We start from the raw sequence: 27,672 nt of genomic DNA, 5'->3' as shown, positions 1-27,672 counted from the left end.
ATTGCCTGGTCCTACCGGTCAATCAAAGGCTCTTAAAGGTTTAAAGGCCACTCATGAATGGCAGGGGCAAAGGACAGTGACATTGCCCTATCAAGCAAGACAATGGCCTAGAGACTGACCATATGCACATATGATCAGTGCCCAAGCTAGAACCAAGGAAGGCCAGGCAATGGTTGCTGATGACTCAGCAGATAGACCTATAGGCTTCCCCGAACCTTCCATCCTTAGCTCCCGAGGATGGTGAGGTTGCAGCGACCAAGGGAACTAACGAGTTTGAGCGGAACTCGAACCCCAGTCTGGCGTTTACCAGTCTGGGATGTTACCACATCGGCCACCACAACCCTAATGCAACTTGACGATATCAATCACTTCATTTTAGAAAGCGAAACATTTCACAAAACAAATCACGTGTTTGCAATGACCCTACCTGTGCGAACATCTCGATGGTTATTGCAAGAGTCGTTCGAGAGGGAAGAGTCGTTGAAGGAATGATGTTTAGCAGTCGTCGAAGCTGAGCTTTTATAGCTGATGGTTTGAGGCGTCCTTGAAATATAGGTCTGGTGGATCTCGGAGTAAGTAGGTCAGGGAAGGCGTGGGTGTGGGATGGAAGCGGAACCGCCCATCCTGACCAATGGACTTTATTTATAGCATCTTGAAGATAGTTTTGTGGTAGTTTCAAATAGTGGTAAAGATTATAGCAATTGTGATTTTGTAAACTTACGTAGAATCCTACTGGTTCTTGTGGTATTGATTGTTTTTTTCATAAACATTGCTAAATTTGTTCGATGATTTATCGATATTGATGATAATTTTTTTTCTTTGACTTCCCCAAATACGTTGAATACTGTATTCCTCAATTTAATAGAAGTTTTCTGTTCATTTAAGCTAAATAGAAAAAATTATGTACCTGTATCAGAATACATTTTGACTTTACGCCATTTAGTTTTAATGTGATGAAATTAAATGATTCATATTGTTTTACGAGATACAAATGCAGGAACTAAAGTCTTCTGCATTCGCATTCAATCGTATTTGATATTTGAGAGAAATTTTCTCCTAATATTTGGATAATTCTTTAGTGACAATTATATGACAATTTTGTTGCTTTACGTCCCTAACTATAAGAATGCACAAAATGGGATCCTATTTTTATTTATTGTCAATATCCAAATAACAGTTTCTGGTAGACATTATATGCGTAGTTTGATGACTGAATGTAGAGTAAATTTTTTGATAGGTACACGATTTGTTATTTAATTATATAAACTGTAGGTAGTAGGTTGGCTAGGGCACCTGCCACCCGTTGAGATACTACTACTACTACTACACACACACACACACACACACACACACACACACACACACACAGAGAATAGTCTGGCTTATTCTTTACAGATTCTCCTCTGTTCTCATACACCTGTCAACACTGAGATTACCAAACAATTCTTTTACACCTAAAGGGTTAACAACTGCACTTTAATTATTCAGTGGCTACATTTCTCTTGGTAAGGGTAGAAGAGAGACTTTAACTATTATAAGCAGAATAGTCTGGCTTATTCTTTACAGATTCTCCTCTATTCTCATACACCTGTCAACACTGAGATTACCAAACAATTCTTCTACACCTAAAGGGTTAACAGCTGCACTTTAATTATTTAGTGGCTACATTTCTCTTGGTAAGGGTAGAAGAGAGACTTTAACTATTATAAGCTGCCCTTCTAAGAGAAAGACACTCCAAAATCAAATCATTGTTCTCTAATTTTGGGTAGTGCCAGAGCCTCTATACCATGGTCTTCCCCTGACTTGGGTTAGAGTCTCTTGATTGAGGGTACACTCGGGCACATTATTCTATCTTATTTCTCTTCCTGTTGTTTTGTTTAAGTTATTATAGGAGATATTTATTTTAATATTACTGTTAACATATTTTATTTTTCCGTGTTTCCTTTCCTCACTGGGATATTTTCTTTGTTAGAGCCCTTGGGCTTATAGTATTCCGCTTTTCCAAAAAGGGTTGTAGCTTAGCAATTAATAATAATAATAATAATAATGATAATAATAATAATTACAAACGTGTAATTTTTAAAATTTTTATTATAATAGATTAACTTTTAGGTTCAAATAAAATTGTTAATTACAAAATCTTTTGACTTGATTATGTCTATATATATATATATATATATATATATATATATATATATATATATATATATATATATATATATATATATATATATATATATATATATATATATATATATATATGTGTATAGATAACGTTCGTGAAAATATAAAATTTTTCTTACTGACTACCTTTGACTGACTTGGAATTATAGAGAGTTAGCTTGGCTTTATTCATAAAATTTTCTAATAAGAAGCTGTATGTGATAGCATAAATTAAGTGCAGATTTATATCTATTGTGGCTAACTCGTTGTCTATGTACTCATAGCTGCATGTTTAAGATCTAAGATACATAATGGAAAATACAGAAGGTTTTTGTCTCATAATGACCCGTTTATTTTAGAAGTCAGTAAGATGCATTCATAAGTAAAGAATTGAGGTAATAAGAATGCAGAGCAGTAAAAATAAATAGGCAATCTAATTAAAACTATGTAAGAGTATTGTTTTTAATTACTCGGCAAGTTATGAAAGGGCCTAGGTAAGTGCAATTTGACTGTCTCACTAAAATATATTAACAATGATAGAAAAATAATAATGATGATAAACAATACCAATATACAATAATTAACTTTGAAAATAAGAATAAAAAATAACATTGGTGACTTGTCAAGCGATCAAGTCATCTTAGAAGTAATACCTCTTTTTTTTTTTTTAATCAAATTTTATGGATAGAACCGATATACTTATTACGACAATAAAGGTCACAACTTCAAAGTATTGTAACCGTAACAATACAAAAAAACATTTAAAAGGACCAAACTGAAGGGATGAACTTCGTATCGAAATCCAGCGTAGGATAAAAGCTCTGGCAAAGGATTATCCATATCCATGAAAAATATTGTTCGTAGATATTTTCTCGTTCTGTTTAAATACGATGTATCTATGTTGTTTTATATTTTATTCCTATCAGCTTTTTTAGAGTTTGTTCATTATCTATGTACGCATTGGTACTGAACACACGCATGCGTGCACACACATATATACTGTGCGTGTGTATATATATATATATATATATATATATATATATATATATATATATATATATATATATATATATATATATATATATTTATATATATATATATCTATATATATATATATATATATATATATATATATATTTATATATATATATTTATATATATATATGTATCTATATATATAGATAGATATAGATATATATATGTGTATATGTATATACTTATATATATTTATGTATATAATTATATATATATGTATGTATGTATATAATTATATATATATATATATATGTATGTATATATATATGTATGTATATGTATATATATATATATATATATATATATATATATATATATAAATAATATGTGCGTGTGTTTGTGTATGAGTATATATATTATATATACTATGTATATATATATATATATATATATATATATATATATATATATATATATATATATATATATATATATATATATATATTTGTACTAATATATTTTCTAGTATAAATGACATACCAAAGTTTAAAATATTTTGTATCTTGAAGGGCAGAGGAGGTATTTCCTATTCTTACATAATTTCTTTTTATTCGTGGTTTTATACCGTTATTAGTTTTCAAAGGAATCATATGGTTCTTTACGAATTAAAATCATTATCATTTGTTGAATAAATATTGTTGTATTTTACGTATATTTTTTTAGCGAATTGAATGATTTGTGCAAGTATCAATGGAAACAATATGACTGTACCATGTAACTAATAAAAAAAAATGTATTTTTATTTACTTGCAAAAATTTTTGGTATTAAGTTTATCTTCATTTAGGGATATTGAAAATATTATTTGGGAATGAAACTAATCTCTCTCTCTCTCTCTCTCTCTCTCTCTCTCTCTCTCTCTCTCTCTCTCTCTCTCTCTCTCTCTCTCTCTCTCTCTCAGCTTTTCATGTTCTTACATGGGACCACTAATGTAACATAATATATTTACTGATACTTTTTGTGAATGATTATGATTCATTATTATTTTCTGGATAGCCCTTGATTTACGAACCATTTAGGCTCATTCTTCATCAGGTTATATTACTTGTCATTCTATTAAGAAACTTTTGCAGGAAAGAGCATTTAGTGTAAGCATTTAAGAATGATGAATTGAACATTTAAAGAGAGTTTTAGTCCCAGGTAACGTTTCAATTTGCAAAGTTTTGTAAATTTTAATTTGTAAATTGTGCCATGGGAAATATTAGGCAATGTCATCTTAGTGTGTTTAGACCGTTATTATGAAAACTAACGCAAGCTTATATATATATATATATATATATATATATATATATATATATATATATATACATATATATATATATACTGTATATATATATATATGTATATATATACACACACACACATATATATATACATATATATATGTATATATATATATATATATATATATATATATATATATATATATATATATATATATATATATATATAATATGCGTGTATACTGATATCTTTTTAAGTTTTTGTTGAACTAGAATCGTTTGCTATCCTTTACCAAGTATGGCATTATCATTAATGAATTTGCAGTAAAGATGACATTTAAAAAATTGAAGTTCGTATTGAATATCGATAACAAGAATTTTCCATAGTAAACATATTTGAATTTTGCTCTGAATGTTGATCATTATATATTTTCGTGATTTATCCATTTGGAAGAAAGAAAAAAGATAATTCTCAAAGAATTCGTTTATTTACATAAATACTAAATGGTTCATCACAAGTTGCTATGTCAGATTAAGGTCTCTCTTTCCTAAGCTTAATGGTAGGATGGTTCGGGAGTGTAGGATGGTGCAGGTTGGTAGGATGGCGCAGGCTTGTATGCAGGCTCATGGTGGTAGCTCTGGGGCTTGAAGGTGACTGCAGGTCCATATTCATGTGGGTATTGGGGCTCTCCATAGTAGCTGACCTCAGCTTGGTATCCTCCATAGTGATCGGCTACATAGTTCACCTGGAAATTTTAGAATTATGTTATTAAAAGTCAGACGAATCTGATTTCATTATATACACACACATACACACATATATATATATATATATATATATATATATATATATATATATATATATATATATATATATATATATATATATACTGTATATATATATATATATATATATATATATATATATATATATATATATATATGAAAAAGTACCACAAGGAAAATTAAAATACGAAATATAAGATTAAGTCCTGACTAGTTTCGTGATACTTCTTATATTTCCTATTTTCATTTTCCCTGTGGTTCTTTTGCATATGAGCATCCCGTTTACTTGTGATTTCTACGCATATATATATATATATATATATATATATATATATATATATATATATATATATATATTATATATATATATATATATATATATATATATATATATATATGCATATATATATATGCATATATATATGTATATATATATATATATATAAATATATATATATATATATATATATGCATATATATATGTATATATATATATATATATATATATATATATATATATATATATATACTGTATATATATATATATATATATATATATATATATATATATATATATATATATATATATATATATATATGATTTAGTCTATTTTATCATTTAGTTTTAAACTCACTGTTTGCTTTCTGCCATCTGGAAGCTGGACAGTATAGGATCCTTTTACGTTCTGTCCGTCCGATTCCTCCGTCTGGCCGAAGTCTGTGCCAGCGTAGGCGTCATTCACAGCATAATTATACTGATAAGGCTTTGGTTCCTGTTAATAGAGATATTCAAATTAATTTCTATAGTAATCTGTCAGTCTCTTTTATATCTACATGTGTATATAAATACATTTTATGTTTAATTGCTATAAAAATCTATCAGTCACTCTTATCTATCTTCATGTGTATAAATACATTTATGTTTCGACAAATTTTCTCAAGATTCGAACGCATGATTCGTCAATCCATTTTCCGCTTACCTCCTTGTAAGTTGGTTGATGTCTGGCAGGACCATAGGATTCGGACGGGGCGGATAAAGCTAGTCCGGCCAACGCCAGGAGGACAGCGCCCTTCGGAAATCGAATTGAGATTTAATATAGTAGGATTAATTTTCCTAGCATTAAAAATTAACACTTTTTAAATATTTATGAATTTTGATTATAATAATACTTTTACATTTTCAAAAATGAAAATGAATTAACATATGCTGTACAATGTCAGATTATTCATTATCTTGTAGTTAAACTCTTAGCTAAAAAGATTCATCACAGCTAATATCAACCTAACTAGTGAATAGAACTTATATCAAGCAATTAACAACTAGTAGAGAATTGCTATTTTTACTTTTATGCTATTAGAAATTCCCAAAGTAAAGAAACTTTTTTAATTGAACTTTCTAAAGAAAAACTTCCCAAGTTTCCCAGTAGAGCTTCTTAAAAAAAAAAAAAAAAAAAAAAACTACCATTAAAAGTTCCCTGAGTAAAAATGGGAAACAATATTATTAGCCCTCTCCCTTTATCGTCTCCCACCTGTGTGAACATCTTGGAATCTTGAAGTCGTTGAAGATGCAACAGCGAGAGAGGAAATGATGCTCGTTTCTTAGCTTACATCGGCTTTTATAGCCGTGAGTTTCGCCTGACCTTGAGACATTCTTTCGAAGGATTTTCCGGTTAAGTAGGTCACTCTAGGGTGTGTGTGTGTGTGTGTGTGTTCGTCTGAGGGGAGGGGGAAGTATACGCCCGTTACCTCGAGCACTGCATTTTGAGAGGGCGTGACCGAGTGACTTGTAATTGGTCCCAATTTGTGGTCTTCAGGTGTAGGTTCAGGTTAGTTTACGTGGTAGGATATTTTCGTCTCCTATTACGAGACAGAGACGACTGGCGAAATCTAACCGAGGCCCTTTGCGTCAATAGGCGTAGGAGGAGATGATGATGATGATGATGATTACGAGTGAAACAGTTAGTAGTAATATTCATGTATTTGAATCAAGTTTGTATTTAATATTATATAGGGAATATAGTTATTAATAATCTGCTGTTGGCGATATAGTTATTAATAGTCATCTGTATGAAATACAGTTATTTGTAGATATTTTGTACATGATAGTGTTATTATTATTGTTATCATTATTATTATCATTAATATTATTATTATTATTATTATTGTTATTATTATTATTACTATTATTATTATGTTATTATTGCTATTATTATTATTATTATTATTATTATTATTATTATTGATAGGTAAAATACAAGCCTAGTTGGAAAATCAGGACATGTTGTTGTTATCATTATTATTATTAATATTATTATTATTATTATTATTATTAAAAGCCAAGCTACAAGCCTAGTTGGAAAAGCAGGATGTTTCAAAGCCTAGGTTTCCACCAGTGATCGACTATATGTTATAAAGATTTTGATAACTAATGAATTCGCACATTTATTGATAATCTCTTGTGTACGAATATAGATATTATTATGCTTTGGTGATTCAGTAATAAGATTAGTGATTTAAAAGATAGAATTTTACTTGGTATCTAAATATAATGAGAATTCTGAACAGTTTTGCGAAACCTGTTTTGATATTAATGATAAAGTTTAATCGGTTTATGTCGAAGATCCTTTGCAATCCGATATCATTCGAATTTTTTTTTTAGGGGGGGGGGAAATATTTGCTTATATATATCAACCCTAAATTATTAAGTGTAATGTTTGGTTATATATATATATATATATATATATATATATATATATATATATATATATACATATATATATATATATATATATATATATATATATATATATATATATATATATATAAGATATATTTTTTCAGGTCATACTAGTATGTGTGTGCATATATATATATATATATATATATATATATATATATATATATATATATATATATATATATATATATATATATATATATATCAACCACAATGGCATTTAATACCGAATTCTACCTTGGGAATATATATCCACTGAAATTCATTTATGATAATAGCTTCGGACTGGGCAGAAATTCGAACCTATGCGACTCAGCCGAAACCATGCTTACGAGGACTCTATAAAATGAGCTATCAGGAGATATATATGTATATATATATATATATATATATATATATATATATATATATATATATATATATATGTCTGTGTGTGTGTATATATATATATATATATATATATATATATATATATATATATATATATATATATATATATTTATATAGTGTTCACTCTGTGTTTTTGTAAATAGGCGTTCACAGTTATCTGGATTGTACATTCCATGTAAAGTATGTTCCTGAAATCTTGTCTGATAAATGGTTCGAATACATATTTCCTAGGGAAATTTTATATTCTGTCAATTTATTAATTATTGTTTTTGTTTAAAACAATTAAAGCTCAGTGATTACTATGCGAAGAAATAAGGCAAGGGTACCCGCATCTTTAATTATAAATTGATGTCATATTAATTTTGAGATGAAAGAATTTTAAGTATGAACTTTTTGAAATATAATTGTCACAAATGATGGCGTCTTGAAATTTTCATGTAAACAATATACTTTTTATTACTTTATTAAATCAACATTTAGACGTTTTAAAGTTTATATAGTTTATATATGATAGATTTGTTTAAATGTTACTGTTCTTAAAACATTTTATTTTAATTGCTCATTACTTTTTTGCAGTTTATTTCCTTATCTCCTTTCCTCACTGGGCTATTTTCCCTGTTGAAATCCTTGGTCATGTAGGATCCTGCTTTCCCAACTTAGTTTACTACTACTACTACTACTACTACTACTACTACTACTACTACTACTAATAATAATAATAATAATAATGATAATAATAGTAAGAGGATAATGTTTTTAATTATTATAGATATCAGGATTTATTTGGGTCTTTTCTTCAGGTAATGAAGCAACATACTTTCGTGAGATTTTCCAGTCCTCGGTCTAGTTATGAATAATGGAAGGAAAATGCTTAAACTAATATTGAATGTTGTTTACTGGCCTTCAGCCTTTGCCGTGTGCTTTTTATTTTAGTTTTAAATCAAAATAAAGATTCATTTTGACTCGCTTTCATATTATTATCATTTCTTTTAATATATGATGTAAATTTGCAGTTTAATATAAAAGTTTGAGTACCCCTTATATTCTCCAAGATTAAAATCTTTGCATTTTTCATACAGATACACACATATGTATACATTTTATGTAATTTTATATATTCACATAGATATACATACAGTATGTATATATGTATATGTATGTAAATAGCAGCATACTGTATTATGTTCGTGGTTGTGTATATATATGCATGAACATATATCACAAGCACACGTGATTTCAATCAATGTAAATATCACCCACGAATCTTGATAGCTCAGTCGGTAGAGTTATCGCAGGCATGGTTTCCAGCCGTACGGGGGGGGGGGGGGGTTTCGGATCTCCACCCGGCCAGAAGCTGTTACCATAAAATGAATTCCAAGTGGATATATATTCCGAAGATAGAATTTGGTATTAAATGCCATTCGTGGGTGATATTTATATATGTGCATGTATACACGTGTCCGAATGCACACCCATATATATATATATATATATATATATATATATATATATATATATATATATATATGTATGTGTGTGTGTGTGTGTGTGTGTGTGTATATATATATATATATATATATATATATATATATATATATATATATATATATATATATATATATGTATATATGCATGTATATGAGTATGTGTGTGCGTCCACTTGCTTGTTTCTTTTATTATCGTTAATTTATTTAAATAGATATGTATGCCAATGAAATATGCAAAGAGTGTAAAATTGCTCGTTATGGGAACTCGTATGAAAGACCAAAGGGAATATTGTCTGGAGCAAATGAAGCGAGCCCAGAACCATTCATTAAAAGACCATTGAATTTTTCACAGTTGAGGCGAAGTTTTCACAAAAGAGTGATGCGCGTGACATGCATGATGGATGGGAGTGAAAAGCTGCGAGGCAAGTCATGGTTTTGCTGTCCAGCTCCCCTGGGAGAGGGAAAGGGGGGTGGGGGCGGAGGGAATGGAAAGGATTAGGACGCTCCATTTTGCTGTTTTGTGAGATGTTCATGAACCAAGGAGAGCATTTTCCTTTGTTCCATTCAGTGATTTGTGTATTGTTTGGTCTGTTTGATTTGATGATATTAGTTTCAGCGGTTCCTCGAGCACTTTCATTTAAAGGTTTTAAAGGTCCCTCATGTATGTGTAAAACTAGGAACAGTGGCAATGCCCTAGCTAGCAGGATGATGCCCAATCTGGGACCAGGGAGGGCCAGACAATAGCTGCTTCAGCAGATAGATCTATTGGCTCCCTCCAACCCCCTATCCTTTGTTCACAAGGATGGTGAGGTTGCAGAGACTATAAGAGATTATTTGGATATTCACTAAAAAAAAAAAAAAAAAAAATATTGTCTAGGTGGGTATGTAATATAGCATTCTATTCCATTATTTTGTGTGCATGTTATTTACTTTTTGAAGTACCGGTTCTTGAGGATAGTAAGTATATTCAATGTGCATAATGTAAGATTTAATTGTTATCTGCCAACTCCAGAATCAAACCCAGATTGATAAGATTCGACTAAATTTTGCATTATAATCTTAAAAGGCATTAGATAAAGATAAGGTTTTATGTATATATATATACATATACATACATATATATATAATATATATATATATATATATATATATATATATATATATGTGTGTGTGTGTGTGTGTGTGTGGACAGAGAGAGAGAGAGAGAGAGAGAGAGAGAGAGAGAGAGAGAGAGAGAGAGAGGGGGATTTATCTTGCACCACTACCATCAATAAGAAGTCAATCTTTTATATATATATATATATATATATATATATATATATATATATATATATATATATATGTGTGTGTGTGTGTGTGTGTGTGTGTGTGTTTGTGTGTGCGTGCACACGCTCGGTCACTTCTGTGCTAATGAATGGAAGATTGTTACATAAAAAGATTTATTTTTAGTATTTGAACTCTAGCCTAGTGGTAAAAGCCTTTCTCCCTTTTCCACCTGAGGTAACTGTTTGGTAAACCAACTTATTCTTTTAGGATTTTAAAGTACTGTATATAACTAAAGGCAATGTTATTTACTTCTAAAAGGAGATAGTAAGGAATATGCAATGACGTGAAAATCTTGCCTTATGTCTATGGTTAATTGGATTTTATTAGAAATGTATCGAAATTTTGACAAGGCTTGCTTTGTTTAATGGTTTAACTGGGCTCCACGAGTGACTAGAAGAGTTGGAAGACCCAGGCCTACATGGTTAAGGACTATGAAGCGTTAAGTTGGAGATGATGAATGGAGAATTGTTGATTTAAAAGCTCATGATAGAGACGATTGGTGAAATCTAACCGAGGCCCTTTGCGTCAAAAAGAGTAGGAGATGATGATTATTAATGGAATGGGGCTCGACAAGGCACTAGAAGAGTTAGAAGACCCAGGCCTACATGGCTGAGGTCTATAAAGCGTGAAGTTGGAGATGATGAATGGATAATTGTTGATTTAAAAGCTCATGATAGAGACGATTGGTGAAATCTAACAGAGGCACTTTAGCGTCAATAGGAGTAGGAGATGATGATTAATGGAATGTATATGAAAGAACATTAATATTGTTTATTTTTATTATCATAAATAATGTACATTTTATCAGACAATGATATTGGTGGTTAGGTCCTGGAAGGTGTCGTTTCTCTCGTCTTTAATGGTAGGATGGTTCGGGAGTGTAGGATGGTGCAGGTTGATAGGATTGTGCAGGCTTGTATGCAGGCTCGTGGTGGTAGGACTGGGGCTTGAAGGTGACTGGAGGTCCATATTCATGTGGGTATTGGGGCTCTCCATAGTAGCTGACCTCAGCTTGATATCCTCCATATTGGTCAACTGCGTAGTTGACCTGCATATAGGAGGAAATATAATATTAAATTACATGTTGGTTATAGACATGTTTTTTTTTTTTATATTTTCATTTTATATGTTTGCATACCTGAGGAGAAATCTCTTTCTCTCTCTCTCTCTCTCTCTCTCTCTCTCTCTCTCTCTCTCTCTCTCTCTCTCTCTCTCTCTCTCTCTCTATATATATATATATATATATATATATATATACACGTATATATATGTATATATACGTATATATGTATATGTATATATATATATATATATATATATATATATATATATATATATATATATATACATTATATATATATATATATATATATATATATATATATATATATATATATATATATATATATATATATATATATGTATATATATATATACATTATATATATATATATATGTATATATATATACATTATATATATATATATATATATATATATATATATATATATATATATATATATATATATATATACACACATATATTTATATTAGTAACTTACAGTTTGCTTTCGACCATCTGGAAGCTGAACTGTGTACGATCCCTTGACTGTTTGTCCGTCCGATTCCTCAGTCTGGCCGAAGTCTGTGCCAGCGTATTCGTCGTTAACGGCGTAGTTATAATGGTAAGGCTTTGGCTCCTTTAAAGGGAAACAGTAAGAAATCAAATTAGTAAAAAAAAATTTTTTTTTTTTTTGCATAGGTTATGAGAATGCTGTATCGATATAGCTATTTTTTGGCATGAGTTATTTAATGAGGAATTAGATTTTTATTCATACAGGTGTTTATTAGAAACTAGTGTATGCGACCCGTCAAAAATGACGGTTAAATATTTCGATAGATATGAACACACACGTACACGCACCTCCCCCTCACCAGGGTATGACTATTCTCTCCCCTACCAGAGGGATAGGGAAAAGTGGAGCCCTACCGAAAAGATATATATATATATATATATATATATATATATATATATATATATATATATATATATATATATATATATATGTATATATGTATATATATATATATATATATATATATATATATATATATATATATATATATATAATATATATTTTTTTTTTTCAGACACTTGCTGTTCATTAAATATGGGAGATATTTTTCATGCAAAAGCCTCGTTTTTGGAGAGCACAGTATGAACAAAATGAAAATTAATATTCTTATTTGTTATTAATCAATACTTTAAGAAGAACACTCACGTCTCTGTAAGTTGGTTGGTGTTGGGCTGGACCCTAGGAATCTGAAGGCGCAGAAAGAGCCAGGCCAAAGAGAACGAGCAGGATTGCACCCTGTAGGATACATAATTATTAATTATGGTATTAATAAGTGAATGATTACGATGTTATTTGCATTATGCTAATAATTATATAGTCATTATTGCAATATGTTGATAAAGCATATTCTAGTTTAATTGCAATTATTTTCTTGACTTACATTACATCATTTATAAAACTTTCGATTACTTTCATTTTTAATTTACAGGGAACAGAATTATGGTATTAATAATTGAATAATTACGATGTTATTTGCATTATGCTAATAATTATATAGTCATTATTGCAATATGTTAATAAAGCATATTTTAGTTTCATTGCAATTATTTTCTTGACTTACATTTCATCATTTATAAAACTTTCGATTATTTCCATTTTCAATTTACAGGGAACAGAATTATGGTATTAATAATTGAATAATTATGATGGGTTTTGTATTATGCTAATAATTATATAGTCATTATTGCAATATGTTAATAAAGCATATTTTAGTTTCATTGCAATTATTTTCTTGACTTACATTTCATCATTTATAAAACTTTCGATTATTTCCATTTTTAATTTACAGGGAACAGAATTATGGTATTAATAATTGAATAATTATGATGGGTTTTGCATTATGCTAATAATTATATAATCATCCTTGCAATATGTTAATAAAGCATATTTTAGTTTCATTGCAATTATTTTCTTGACTTATATTGCATCATTTATAAGACTTTTGATTATTTTTATTTATTGAGAAATATATATTTACAATTACAATTTATGATAGCATGAAGTGGGAGATGATGAATGGAGAAGTATTGATTTGATAAAGCATATTTTAGTTTCATTGCAATTATTTTCTTGACATATTTCATCATCTATAGAACTTTTGATTATTTTCATTTGTTGAGAGATATGCATTTATAATTACAATTTATGATAGCATGAAGTGAGAGATGATGAATGGAGAATTAGTGATTTAAAAGCTCAAGATAGAGACGACAGGTGAAATCTAACCTAGGCACTTTGCCTCAATAGGCGTAGGAGGAGATGATGATTTACATCATAATATATATATATATATATATATATATATATATATATATATATATATATATATATATATATATATATATATATATATATATATATATATATATATGTATGACTATTTAATCAAAACCTTTTTTTTAGCTTTTCAAAAACTTATTTTCCTTACCTTGGTAAACATTGCTGATGTGTTTTGTTCGAGTCGTTGAAGTGTTGGAAGTAGGCGAAGAAATGATGTACAGAAGTCGCTGTAGGTCTGCTTTTATAGAGACATTTCACGTATGTCTTTGGGCGGGTCTTGGGAATGACCTCCCAGGCAGGTAGAGATAGGTTAGGTCGCCTGAGGGTGACCCCGAAGATGGGAAAGAAGTAAAAGTCGCCGCCTTTCTCTGACTTTGTATAGAACTGTTTTGAAGTAACGGACATGTTAAGGTTATATTTGAGCTTAATGTTTTTCATTTTAAGCAATCTTTCTCTAGTGTTTCAGGACTGTTTTAAAGAAAAGGTTATTTTAATGTTTAATTCGAACTAAATGAAATTTTAGAACCGTTTTAAAGTAATGGTTATTTTAATAATTAATTCGAACTAAATGAAATTTTAGAACCTTTTTAAAGTAACTGATATTTTAAGTTTTTTTTTTAGCTTAATGGTTTTTATTTGAAGCCGGCTTGTTCTGGTGTTTTAGAACATTTTAAAGTAACGCATATTTTAAGGTTTACTTCGAATTAAAAGGTTTTTATTTTAAGCCATCTTTCTCTTATGTTTTAGAACCGTTTTAAAGTAATGGATATTTTAAGCTTTAATCCGAATTGAATGATTTTTATTTTAAGTCTTCTTTCTCTGACGTTTTAGAACCGTTTTAAAGTAACGGATATTTTAAGGTTTAATTTGGTTTTAAACTGCCTTTTTTTCTGACATTTTAGAACCTTTTTAAAGTAACGGGTATTTTAAGGTTTAATTCGAGCTTAATGGTTTTTATTATAAGTTTTGCCTTTTAAGTTTCAAGTTTCAATTTTAATTGTGTGCGTGGTCAGTCGTGTAAGCACTTGTGTATGTACTGGTAATGCATTCATTATTCACTTCATATTTTGCCGGCCCCTTGATTCATTAACTTGCACAAGTAGACGCATACATTGGTGAATATGTACAGTATATACTAGTGTATACGACCCGTCAAAAATGACGACCACATATCTAGATAGATATGCACTCACACACAGATGCAACCTTTACCATTCCCTCCTCCTTTCCAAACTACAACACGCTTTAGTTGGGCAATATGTGGGAGATTGTTGCTTTCCGGTTGATTGATTGATTGATATATATATATATATATATATATATATATATATATATATGTATATATATATATATATATATATATTTATTTATTTGTATAAATATATATATATATATATATATATATATAAGTTTGTATATATACAGTATATATATATATACATATATATACTGTATATATATATATATTTATATATATATATATATATATATATATATATATATATATGTAGATAATATGATATAATATAACATAATATAATATATGGGCAGACACTTGTTTTTTATTATATAGGGGAGATGTATTTATGTATATTTATTGTATATAAATAATGATCTGACATGATTACATTGAAATAAGAAATTGTATAATATTATGTATATACTTTGATTTTTGTTTACATTTCTCGTAGAGGAAAAAAATTATACTATAACTTCATAACGTTTAGATATATTAATTTCGTATGACTTTTCGCTCATGGCTATATGTTTTATGGACTTTTTTTATTTTGAGTGAAGGGAATATTAATTTGCTTTTTTTTTTTTTTTTTTTAAGAACACTTGCTCCATTTGTTGCTCATAACCGTATTATAAAAACATAATTAAAGTGTAAATGTTAAGTGAATTGCCGTTTCCTTGAGAAATGTTTAGCTTTTTCTTTAGGGGGCATAGTAAAATTGATGTATTTATTTGAAAGAAACCTTTTTGGCTTAATTTTCTGATATTTTTACATTGCAACTAGAGATATCACTAATTTTCATAATTAAACATATTTATATTTGTCATAATATGAAGAAAGTGAAGATACACATGAAGTATTATGGAATTTGAGATATGAAAAAAAAAAAGTTTTACACGATGGAAACATAATGGAACACATATTTTTTTTCAATAATGTAAAGAAAGTGAAAATTTACGTACACTTGAAGTATCAAACATTTTAAGATAAAAAAACCATAACAGGTTTTTCATATTTCATTTATTCGACAATATAAAGAAAATAAGAAATTTAGTTACATTAGAAGTATCATGCATTTTCAGATTTAAAAAAAATCACATAGATTTTATTTTTTCTTAAATAGACATATTTAATTTTTCCATAATATACAGAAAGTAAGGAATTTAGCTACACTTGAAATATCAAGCATTTTCAGACTAAAAAATCCCATACATTTTACTATTATCATAATTAGACATACTCAATTTTTCCATAAGATAAAGATAGTAAGGAATTTAGCTACACTTGAAATATCAAGCATTTTCAGATTTTAAAAAATCCTATAAATTATATTATTTTAATTATTAGACATATTTAATTTTTCCATAATATAAAGAAAGTAAGGAATATAGTTACATTAGAAGTATCATGCATTTTCAGATTTAGAAATAACCCATAAATTTTATCATTTTCATAATTAGATATTCAATTATACCATGATATAAAGAAAGTGATAAGTTTAGTTACAATTGAAGTACTTCAGGTTTTTAAAAATCCCATAAATGGTTTTACACGACGAAAACATCAAATTCAAATTTTCGAATGAATCGTAAAAAAAAGGCTCTCTCGCTAAAGACAACTGCTTTTTTTTTTTTTTTTTTTTTTTTTTTTTTTTTTTTTTTTTTTTTTTTTTTTTTTTTTTTTTAAATCGGCGAGGTCACTCGCCTGGAAAGGGAATCGATGTACCGTGGACGTTAAGACTTAGGTTGGAAGACATCAGTGCATGACATGGATTGGCACTCATCTCCCCCACAGTGCCATTGAAAGGTATTTCGGCTTTAGGGCTCTCACTGGGGCACTTTCTGCTTTTTTTGTACGTCGAACAGGTAGTCCATGAAATAGTTTCTGCAAGACAATCTTTGGCTGTGAAAATTTTTGGGGGTTTATTGACAAAGTTCCTGATGTTTTATTTTCTTTTGCGTGTTGTCAAATAGTTTCTGCAATAGAAATAATCCAAATAGTACCTGCATAGCTTTTGCAATAAAAAAAAATTTAAAATAGTTTTTGAAATTTCTTTGGCTGCGAAAATTATTGCTATTTGGGGTGTATTGACAAGAGTTCCTGATATTTTATTTTCTTTTGTGTGTTGTCATATGGTTTCTGCAATAAAAATTAATGTAAATAGTACCTGCATAGCTTTTGCAATAAAAAAAATTCAAAATAGTTTTTGCAATTTTTTTATCTGTGAAAATTATTGCTATTTAGGGTATATTGACAAGGTTCCTGATGTTTTATTTTTGTGTGTGTTGTTAAATAGTTTCCGCAATAAAAATTATTTCTAAATAGTGTTTGCAAATTCTTTGGATGCGAAAAGTTTTGCTCTTTAGGGTGTATTGACAAGGTTTTTTATGTATTTTCTTTTGTATATTGTCAAATAGTTTCTGCATTGAAAAAAAATCGAATCGTTTTTGCAATTTTTTTAGCTGTAAAAATTGTTGCTATTTTGCGTGTATTGACAAAGTTTCTGATGTTTATTTTCTTTTGTATATTGTCAATAGCTTTTGTAGCCAAAAAAAAAAAATAATAATAATTTCTGCAATTTGTTTGGCTGTGAAAATTGTCACTTTATTGTGTGTATTGACAAGGTTTCTGGTGTATTTTTTATTTCATTATTGGTTGCTTTGCTAACCAATATTAAACAATTCTTTGAAATTTTTTCGACGTAATTAAAGTCGAACTGTGGACTCAAAAATACATATTTTACCTTTTTTAGTATTTGTTTTTCAATTTTGCGTTCTACGTCATTAGGTTTTGAGTAATATTATGCTGTACATTATGATTATTTCCAAAAAGGAATGATCATTGACTTTAAAAGACAAGCTATGGTTATGGAATTTGTAAAGAAAGACTATCATAACATATTTAAAATTATTTTAATACAATTATTGAAAAAAAAAAAAAAGATCATAGTTCTAGATATCCTAACAAAGTTCCCAGTAGTTAAATGACATGTAAACAAGTCTTGTTTTAAAATAGTATACAAATTAATTATTTAGTACATCTTCATTTTGTCCTTTCAGCAATGATCATTGCGCTAGTGAGAGAGAGAGAGAGAGAGAGAGAGAGAGAGAGAGAGAGAGAGAGAGAGAGAGAGAGAGAGAGAGAGAGAGAGTGTATCACCCATTAATTTCGTTTTCTTTCTTTTCAGGTATGTGCGATTAACTGATGTGTTGGGTATTGATCTTCCTCAGAGTATTGTAAGTCTAGTTTGAGATTTAAATGTAATATATATATATGTATATATATATATATATATATATATATATATATGTGTGTGTGTGTGTGTATATGTATATATATATACACACACTTAAATACATACATACATACACGTGTGTATGTGATAGCTGAGGTGAAAAAATAAGCTGGAATAGTAAAATTATTCCTTTATACTTAAAACTAGAAGGCTCTACCATTTCTCAGAATGACATGTTGAGAAAATGTACAGTATATAGTATATATGTGCATATATATATATATATATATATATATATATATATATATATATATATATATGCATACATATATATATGTTTATTGATAACGGAGTTATTTGTAAGTAATGGATACTATTATCCCTTAGTTTAAGTACAGTAAAATATTTTTATAATTCGTATATTGTAATAAAAAAAGACTCTATCTGTAGGTCTTTGTTTGTACATTACATTATCAAGTATTTTCGATCTATCACTGACTGTTGAAAGTTCATTTTATGCCTTAATTTTTAGGCTCGTTGCGTCTTAATGAAGATATTCTTATCGACACAGTAATCCTAATTTTTTTTTCCATCACTCATATATTAATATATTTTGTAGGTACCAATTGATAACTATTGTTTGTTTTTAATTGGGTAAGAAATTAGCTTTTGATTGAGTGAGTATTTATCTTTGGATAGCGTAAGCATTTAGCTTTTGATAGCTGGAGCTATTAGCTTTTGGCAATTAAATATTTAGCTTTTGACAAGAGTGAGCATTTGACTTTTAATATGGTAAGCAATCAACTTTTGATAGAGTAACAATTAGGTTTTGTTAGAGTAAGCAATTAGCTTTTGATAGAGTAGGCAATTAACTTTTAATAGAGTAAACAATTAGCTTTTGATAGAGTAAGCAATCAGCTTTTGATAGAGTAAGCAATTAGCTTTTGATAGAGTAAGCAATTAGCTTTTGATAGAGTAAGCAATCAGCTTTTGATAGAGTAAGCAATTAGCTTTTGATAGAGTAGGCAATTAACTTTTAATAGAGTAAACAATTAGCTTTTGATAGAGTAAGCAATTAGCTTTCAATAAAGTAAGCAATCAGCTTTTGATAGAGTAAGCAATTAGCTTTTGTTAGAGTAAGCAATTAGCTTTTGATAGAGTAAGCAATTAGCTTTTGTTAGAGTAAGCAATTAGCTTTTGATAGAGTAAGCAATTAGCTTTTGTTAGAGTAAGCAATTAGCTTTTGATAGAGTAAGCAATTAGCTTTTAATAGAGTAAGCAATTAGCTTTTGTTAGAGTAAGCAATTAGCTTTTGATAGAGTAAGCAATCAGCTTTTGATAGAGTAAGCAATCAGCTTTTGATAGAGTAAGCAATTAGCTTTCGATAGACTAAGCTTTTAGGTTTAGGTAGAGTAACCTTTTAGGTTTAGGTAGAGTAAGCGTCTACCTTTTAACAGGGAAACCAATAAAATCAATATTCATTCTAATAATCTTATATTGATATAAATAATATACATTGGATTTCGTCGAAAGGAAAGGAAGTCAGGGAAAGGGTTATTTAGCCATGTCTAGTGGTAGGAAGGCTCGGGAGTGTAGGAAGGTGCAGGTTGGTAGGATGGTGCAGGCTTGTATGCAGGCTCGTGGTGGTAGGACTGGGGCTTGAAGGTGACTGGAGGGCCGTATTCGTGAGGGTACTGGGGCTCTCCGTAATAGGAGACCTCAGCTTGATATCCTCCGTAGGGACTGGCAACGTAGGTCACCTGCAAGTCAAAGGAATTCTTAAAATAAGACATATAATTTCAATGTGTACTGTAGATAGTCTGAAAGTTAATTTCACATTATGTCTACTTGTGTATTCAGATTTAAGACTTGCGGTCAATTGAAAGTATGAATATTGTTGTGAAAGGAATTCATTTTAAATAGACATATGAAAAAGACACTTTTTTATCATATAGATAAGAGAAAATTAAATTCATAATATATCGTTTTTTACTTATATCATTGGATGTAAAACCTACTGTATGGTAAAAGAAAGAATTGGGTTTGAAATTAATTATAAAAGAATTTTAAGAAAAATATACAATTTATTAAGTGTAGATACTCAGAAATTTAATTAGTTTTATGACTTAGTTGATCTTGAGAAAGGTGGAAAACTTAAAAAGGTCCCATTATTAATTGTAGTTACTAAGAAATTTAATTACTTTTATAACTGATTGAATGTTAAGAAAGTTGGGGTACTTACAGTCTGCTTGCGTCCGTCGGGGAGTTGAACAGTGTAAGATCCTTTTACGTTCTGTCCGTCGGATTCCTCAGTCTGGGCGAAGTCTGTGCCAGCATATTCGTCTTGAACGGCGTAGTTGTACTGGTACGGCTTTGGTTCCTTTACAAAGAATAATGAAAAAGAGTTTATTCAAAAGGAAATTCTTCTTTTGGAAATATATTCTTATATGCATATTATTCTGAAGACGAATAATAAGGATCTTTTGTCATACATTTCCTTACCTCTTTGTATGTCTGCTGGTGTGCAGGAGGTCCATAACTGTCGGAAGGAGCAGCCAAAGCCAGACCCACCAGCATAACCAGAACAGCAACCTGAGGGAATGGGGGATGTCAGTTAATGTTTCTTTTGACTGTGGTCGTTTATAACATTGATCACATTTTGATCAGGAAAAGAGAAGGAAGCCTTTGATAGAAGGCTTTAGAGAGGGCGCATCAAGCAACCGACCCTTAATGTAAGGATAACGGTGGGAAAGATGAAGAAAAGAGAAGATTTTCAGTATATAATTTAGAGTTCCACTTCAATAGATAAGTTCCTCGGCTGAATGGTCTACGCCTCCATCTTCTTCAAAAAGTAAATAAATGTTGAAAGAAGTAACATTATATCACAATATCATCAGCTGCTTCTGCTGTACGTGCCAGTCCTACCTTCGTGTACATGATGATCGTCCTGTTCGTTGGAAGGCGAAGAAGAAAATGATGTCGAACCTACAGAGGAGTTGAGCTTTTATAGGAGTGGCTTCGATATTGACGACCTTGAGGATCATTTGATGGTTTTTCCAAGAAGTTGTACAGATATAGACGATGCCCTCGGGCGTTATTTGGGGGGAGGGGGGGGGGGAGTTGGAGGAGGAAAGCATAACGCCCTTTTTTCTTTAGTTCATTATGGGCCATCGATGTGAAGTACGTTTTCTTTTAACTGTCCATTTATTATCTGTCATTCTCGATATATGGCCTCTCAATGTCCATTTTTTTTTCTTACATTTTGTTAGACTATAATACCCTTAATTTTTATCTCGTATCTTTGTTGCTCTTTTGTATTTTAGTGTTATTCCCATCATTACTCTTTCAATAGTTCTTCGAGTTGTAACTACTTTATGTTCTAAGGCTTTAGTAAGGCTCCTAGTTACTGATGCATGAGTTAATACTGGAAGGATTATCTGATCAAATACTCTTCTTTTTTAGAGAAAGTAGCATTTTATCTTTCATGATTGCAATTGTTATTACCAAAACTCCCCATCCCGTGCTTATGTTTCTCATAATTTCGGTCTCATGTTCTCTGGAAACACTTTCTTATATCCATTAATAATCTCTAAAGGTTTGTCCATAACTTTTATTTGTTTTCTGTCTACATTTTCATTGAACATTATCTCATTTTTACTCATATTCATTTTCAGTTTTACACTTCTGTTTTCTCTATTGAAATATTTATCAACCTTTGTAATTCCTCCTGTGATTCACAAAACAGAACTATGATATCTACAAATCTTAGGTTAATAAGATATTCCCCATTATGTTAATTCCAACATTTTCAAAATTTTTATTCCCTAAAAACTTCTAAGAACTCTGTGGATAATTTAGGAGATATTTGGTCACTTTGTGTAACTCCATTCTTAATCTTGATTTTCTCACTATATGTAGTTTAAGAATTGCTGTACTTCCCGTATAAATATATTCAAGTGTTCTAACATAAGAGTAATAAGTTCTTTGTCTTTGAATGGCTTTCATTACTGATAGGGTTTTTACAGAATCGAAAGCTTTCTCATAGTCTATAAATGCCATGCATAGTGGTTTGTCATTCTCTGTTAATTACATGGACATGGTCAGTTGTGGAATACTGGCTTTTAAAACCTGCCTGCTCACTCGGTTGATTAAAGTTTAGTTATCTTTCTATATGGCCTAATATGAACTTTGTAAATATTTTATATGTTACTGAGAGTAAACAAATTTGCCGGTAATTCTCCAGGTTTTTTGTGTCGCCCTTTTGTGAATTTATATTATGATAATGTTTTTCCAAGCTCTAGGTATAGAGCATTCCTGTAGACATTTTGTGTAAAGTTCAGTCAGTATTACCATAAAATCTCCTCCATCTATTAATCAATTGTTAGACCATCCTCTGCTGCTTTCCCTCCTTTCATGCCTTATTTTTACTTCTCTTACTTTTTTCGTTTGGTACCAGCTCAGATGTTTCATTAGTTCTATTTGATAATTAATTTATTATATCACTATTGGAAAGCGTTATATAAAAATCCTCTCAATTTTTATTCCTCCATCTATATTGTGGATATAATATCTCCATTTTCATCCTTTAAAGCAAACATTGTTGGGGCTGTCTTAATTTTTGTTTTAAATTATATACATGTATACATGTATATTGCTCTCTTTGGTGTGTAACCCATCAGTTGACCCAGGTATGGATTACCATTGACAGCTGAGATACAAAAATGCAGGGAAATATGACATTTATTCCTCTACATTGATAATTTGAAGGCTTGATCATTTCTGTGACATTCCTCTCAAAAGATGTAAACTGACGTATTAAGGAAATATATGTATGTATGTATATATATATATATATATATATATATATATATATATATATATATATATATATATATATATATATATATATATATATATATAAATATATACATGTGTATATATATATATATATATATATATATATATATATATATATATAAGTATATATATATATATATATATATATATATATATATATATATATATATATATTTATATATATGTATATATATATGTATATGTGAGAGAGAGAGAGAGAGAGAGAGAGAGAGAGAGAGAGAGAGAGAGAGAGAGAGAGAGAGAGAGAGAGAGAGAGAGAGAGAGCCCTCCAACCAGATCTTAATTCAAACCTGACGTAGTTGCATGCAGGGTAACATTGACCATATCCACATAACCGTAGATAAGAACGTGACTGTACTTAAGATGCCTGGAATTACTCTTTGCCCAGTGCACAGAAATTAAGAATTATTGGTCTTGAAATTTACATTCGCTTTGGCCAATTGAGTAAAGCAATCAAAGCTCAAATTTCAGGATTTTCTTATCAGTTATTTGGGATAATATATATAATTTTTTTAAAAAACAGTGTATTATTTTCAATTTTATTAACTGAGACAACAAAAAAAAAATATTTTCGTTGTCTTTAAAAGTTTTTATATGAAATTAACCGGCATCAAAAAAGATCTTAAATGATTGTAAAATACGGAGTTATTCATAAGTAATGGAGACAATTATCTCTTTGTTGGAGTTCAGTAATATATTTTGAAAGTCCATATATCGTTAACATTTTTACTCCTACGAATGTACAGGTTCAACATGTTATGTTTGTACATTACATTAGCGAGTATTTTTTATATATCACTGACTGTTGCAAGTTCTTGTATAAGAACATTTTATTTTTTCGTTTCTCTACGTCTTGATAAAGATAAGATTGTCTTAATAAAGATAGATAAATCCTCATGTTAACTTTAATGAGAGATAGATATGTTTTATAGGTACCAAATCCCACATAACTATTGTTAGTTTTGATATTGGTAAGCAATGATCTCTTAAAATTAGCATGAATCTTTTGATAGAGTAAGCATTTAGTTTAGGATAAGGTATTTGAATCTAATAGAGTAAGCGATTTAGCCTTTGATTTATAAAGAATTTATCTTTTGATTGAGTATGTATTTAGTTTTTGGTACAGTAATCATTTAACCTTTGATAGGATAAGCATTTAGCTTTTAACAGAGTAAGCATTTTGCTGTTGGTGGAGTAAGGAATTAGCTTTTCATAGAGTAAGCAATTAGCTTTTGATAGAATAAGCTTTTAGGTTTAGAGTAAAGGATTAAAGGCCGGTCATGAATGGCAGAGGCCAGGGACAGTGACATTGCCCTATCAAGCAGGACAGTGTCCTAGAGATTGACCAGATATACATAGGATCATCACCCAAGCTAGGAAAAAGGAAGGCCAGGCAATAGGTGCTGATGACTCAGCACATAGACCTATAGGATCCCCCAAACCCTGAATCCTTATCTTACAATGATGGTGAGGTTGCAGTGACAAAAGAAACTAACGAGTTTGAGCGGGACTTAAACCCCAGTCTAGCAATCACCAGACAAGGACGTTACCACATCTGCTGTAGCTTTTAATAGGTTAAACAATAAACTTTATATTTATTCTCATAAACTTATATTTATATAAATAATATACATTGGATTTCGTCGAAAGGAAAGGAAGTCAGGGAAAGGGTTATTTAGCCATGTCTAGTGGTAGGAAGGCTCGGGAGTGTAGGAAGGTGCAGGTTGGTAGGATGGTGCAGGCTTGTATGCAGGCTCGTGGTGGTAGGACTGGGGCTTGAAGGTGACTGGAGGGCCGTATTCGTGAGGGTACTGGGGCTCCCCGTAATAGGAGACCTCAGCTTGATATCCTCCGTAGGGACTGGCAACGTAGGTCACCTGCAAGGCAAAGGAATTGTTAGAATAAGACATATAATTTCAAGGTGTGTTGTAGATGGTCTGAAAGTAGCCACTGAACAATTACAGTGCAGTAGTTAACCCCTTGGGTGAAGAAGAATTGTTTGGTAATCTCAGTGTTGTCAGGTGTATGAGGACAGAGGAGAATATGTAAAGAATAGGCCAGACTATTCGGTGTATGTGTAGGCAAAGGGAAAGTGAACCGTAACCAGAGAGGAGGATCCAATGTAATACTGTCTGGCTAGTCAAAGGAGAAAGTTGGGTTTGAAATGAATTATTAAAGAATTTAAAGAAACATATACAATTTTTAAGTGTATATACTGAGAAATTTAATTAATTAAGAAAGGTGGGAGACTTACAGTCTGCTTGCGTCCGTCGGGGAGTTGAACAGTGTAAGATCCTTTGACGTTCTGTCCGTCGGATTCCTCAGTCTGGGCGAAGTCTGTGCCAGCATATTCGTCTTGAACGGCGTAGTTGTACTGGTACGGCTTTGGTTCCTGCGCAGAGAAGAAAAGAAAAGATTTAGTATATTCACGAGGATTTTTTTTCTTTGAGAAATGCACTACTCCATAGAAGATGAATAATAACTATCTGTAGTTGTATATTTCCTTACCTCTTTGTATGTCTGCTGGTGTGCAGGAGGTCCATAACTGTCGGAAGGAGCAGACAAAGCCAGACCCACCAGCATAACCAGAACAGCAACCTGAGGGAATGGGAGAGTTCAGTAACATTGAACACTGATAGAAGGTACTGGAGAGGGTGCATCAGGCAACCGACCCCTTATTGTAAAGATAACAGTGGGAAAGATGGAGAAGAAAAGAGAAGATATCCAGTTTACAATTTAGAGTTCCACTTCAATAGATAAGTTCCTCGGCTGAATGGTCTACGCCTCCATCTTCTTCAAAAAGTAAATAAATGTTGAAAGAAGTAACATTATATCACAATATCATCAGCTTCTTCTGCTGTACGTGCTAGTTTTACCTTCGTGTACATGATGATCGTCCTGTTCATTGGAAGGCGAAGAAGAAAATGATGTCGAACCTACAGAGGAGTTGAGCTTTTATAGGAGTGGCTTCGATATTGACGACCTTCGAGATCATTTGGTGGTTTTTTTCCCAGAAGTTGTATAGATATAGACGATGCCCTCGGGCCTTTTTTGAGGGAGGAGGGGGGGGGGGAGAAGGAAAGCACAACGCCCTTTTTCCTTGAGTTCATTATTGGCCATTGATATGAAGTACGTGCTATTTTAGCTGCCCATCTATTATCTGTCATTCTCATTATATGTCCTGTCAATGTCCACTTTTTTCTTACATTTTTCAGAATATGATTCACTCAAATTCTTTTCTCTTATCCATGTTGCTCTTTTTATCTTTTAGTGTTATTCCCATCATTAATCTTTCTGTAACTCTTTTGAGTTTTATCTAGCCTTTGTTCCAAGGGATTAGTATGGCTCAAAGTTTCCGATGCCTAAGTTAGTACTGGTAGGATTATCTGCTTAAATACTTTAATTTATAGAAAAAAAGTGGCTTTTTTTTACCAAAAGCTCTCCATCCTATGCTTATGTTTCTCTTAATTACAGTCTGGTGTGCTTGCGAAACATTTATTGTTTATCGTAATTACTCATATATTCAATAAAAATCTTTAGAGGCTTATCCGTAACTCTCATTTGTCGTCTCAGTAATTTCTTTGAACATTGTCTAAGTTTTACTCACATTCATTTTCAGTTTTACACTTTTGCTTTTTCTCTTGAAATCTTCCATATCTTTTGCAATTCCTCCCATGATTCATTAAACAAAACTATGTCATTTGCAAATCTTATTTTGTGAAGATATACCCCATTAATATTAATTCCAATATTTTACCAAT

At 30.3% G+C, this 27,672-nt stretch overlaps 5 protein-coding genes across 5 annotated transcripts in view; all 5 read right to left on the bottom strand.

Annotated features, from left to right (window-relative positions):
• LOC137652995 (cuticle protein 7-like) overlaps positions 1-923 on the bottom strand; it is a 1,801-nt gene extending 878 nt beyond the window's left edge. The window contains exons 1-2 of the mRNA XM_068386386.1: positions 908-923; positions 428-651 (exon numbers count right to left, since the gene is read on the bottom strand). Coding sequence (XP_068242487.1) covers positions 428-651; positions 908-923 — 240 coding nt within the window. The remainder of the gene's footprint in view (positions 1-427; positions 652-907) is intronic.
• Positions 924-4,973: 4,050 nt separating this feature from the next.
• On the bottom strand, positions 4,974-6,855 carry LOC137652994 (cuticle protein 7-like). Its single transcript, XM_068386385.1, has 4 exons — positions 6,814-6,855; positions 6,186-6,275; positions 5,841-5,978; positions 4,974-5,165 (listed from the first exon to the last, which is right to left on the bottom strand). The coding sequence occupies exons 1-4, from the start codon at positions 6,853-6,855 to the stop codon at positions 4,974-4,976; spliced, it is 462 nt and encodes a 153-aa protein (XP_068242486.1).
• A 5,094-nt stretch (positions 6,856-11,949) lies between these two features.
• LOC137652993 (uncharacterized) lies at positions 11,950-14,999 on the bottom strand. The gene is made up of 4 exons (XM_068386384.1): positions 14,710-14,999; positions 13,428-13,517; positions 12,708-12,845; positions 11,950-12,193 (listed from the first exon to the last, which is right to left on the bottom strand). Exons 1-4 carry the CDS (start codon positions 14,997-14,999, stop codon positions 11,950-11,952), a joined length of 762 nt encoding a protein of 253 aa, XP_068242485.1.
• Positions 15,000-20,551: 5,552 nt separating this feature from the next.
• Positions 20,552-21,621, bottom strand: LOC137653335 (cuticle protein 7-like). Its single transcript, XM_068386705.1, has 3 exons — positions 21,536-21,621; positions 21,276-21,413; positions 20,552-20,793 (listed from the first exon to the last, which is right to left on the bottom strand). Exons 1-3 carry the CDS (start codon positions 21,608-21,610, stop codon positions 20,602-20,604), a joined length of 405 nt encoding a protein of 134 aa, XP_068242806.1. The 5' UTR covers positions 21,611-21,621; the 3' UTR covers positions 20,552-20,601.
• Positions 21,622-25,523: 3,902 nt separating this feature from the next.
• On the bottom strand, positions 25,524-26,817 carry LOC137653334 (larval cuticle protein A2B-like). The gene is made up of 4 exons (XM_068386704.1): positions 26,788-26,817; positions 26,420-26,509; positions 26,166-26,303; positions 25,524-25,788 (listed from the first exon to the last, which is right to left on the bottom strand). Exons 1-4 carry the CDS (start codon positions 26,815-26,817, stop codon positions 25,597-25,599), a joined length of 450 nt encoding a protein of 149 aa, XP_068242805.1. The 3' UTR covers positions 25,524-25,596.
• Between the last annotated feature and the right edge of the window lie 855 nt (positions 26,818-27,672).

This window comes from Palaemon carinicauda, chromosome 14 (genome assembly GCF_036898095.1).
Source record: "Palaemon carinicauda isolate YSFRI2023 chromosome 14, ASM3689809v2, whole genome shotgun sequence".
Classification (NCBI taxonomy): Eukaryota; Metazoa; Arthropoda; class Malacostraca; order Decapoda; family Palaemonidae; genus Palaemon; species Palaemon carinicauda.
This window is presented reverse-complemented; position numbering and strand designations above follow the sequence as displayed.

Coding starts and splice junctions, on each gene's coding strand:
- LOC137652994 (XM_068386385.1), bottom strand. CDS start 6,855: ATGTCTCAAGGTCAGGCGAAACTCACGGCTATAAAAGCCGAT. Junction 6,276..6,813: donor TCACGGCTATAAAAGCCGAT/GTAAGCTAAGAA, acceptor CGATTTCCGAAG/GGCGCTGTCCTCCTGGCGTT. Junction 5,166..5,840: donor CAGATGGCAGAAAGCAAACA/GTGAGTTTAAAA, acceptor TAAAATTTCCAG/GTGAACTATGTAGCCGATCA.
- LOC137652993 (XM_068386384.1), bottom strand. CDS start 14,999: ATGAAAAACATTAAGCTCAAATATAACCTTAACATGTCCGTTACTTCA. Junction 13,518..14,709: donor CATCAGCAATGTTTACCAAG/GTAAGGAAAATA, acceptor TGTATCCTACAG/GGTGCAATCCTGCTCGTTCT. Junction 12,846..13,427: donor ACCAACCAACTTACAGAGAC/GTGAGTGTTCTT, acceptor TTCCCTTTAAAG/GAGCCAAAGCCTTACCATTA.
- LOC137653335 (XM_068386705.1), bottom strand. CDS start 21,610: ATGCTGGTGGGTCTGGCTTTGGCTGCTCCTTCCGACAGTTATGGACCT. Junction 21,414..21,535: donor ACCAGCAGACATACAAAGAG/GTAAGGAAATGT, acceptor TTCTTTGTAAAG/GAACCAAAGCCGTACCAGTA. Junction 20,794..21,275: donor CCGACGGACGCAAGCAGACT/GTAAGTACCCCA, acceptor TTTGACTTGCAG/GTGACCTACGTTGCCAGTCC.
- LOC137653334 (XM_068386704.1), bottom strand. CDS start 26,817: ATGAACAGGACGATCATCATGTACACGAAG. Junction 26,510..26,787: donor CGATCATCATGTACACGAAG/GTAAAACTAGCA, acceptor CCATTCCCTCAG/GTTGCTGTTCTGGTTATGCT. Junction 26,304..26,419: donor ACCAGCAGACATACAAAGAG/GTAAGGAAATAT, acceptor TTCTCTGCGCAG/GAACCAAAGCCGTACCAGTA.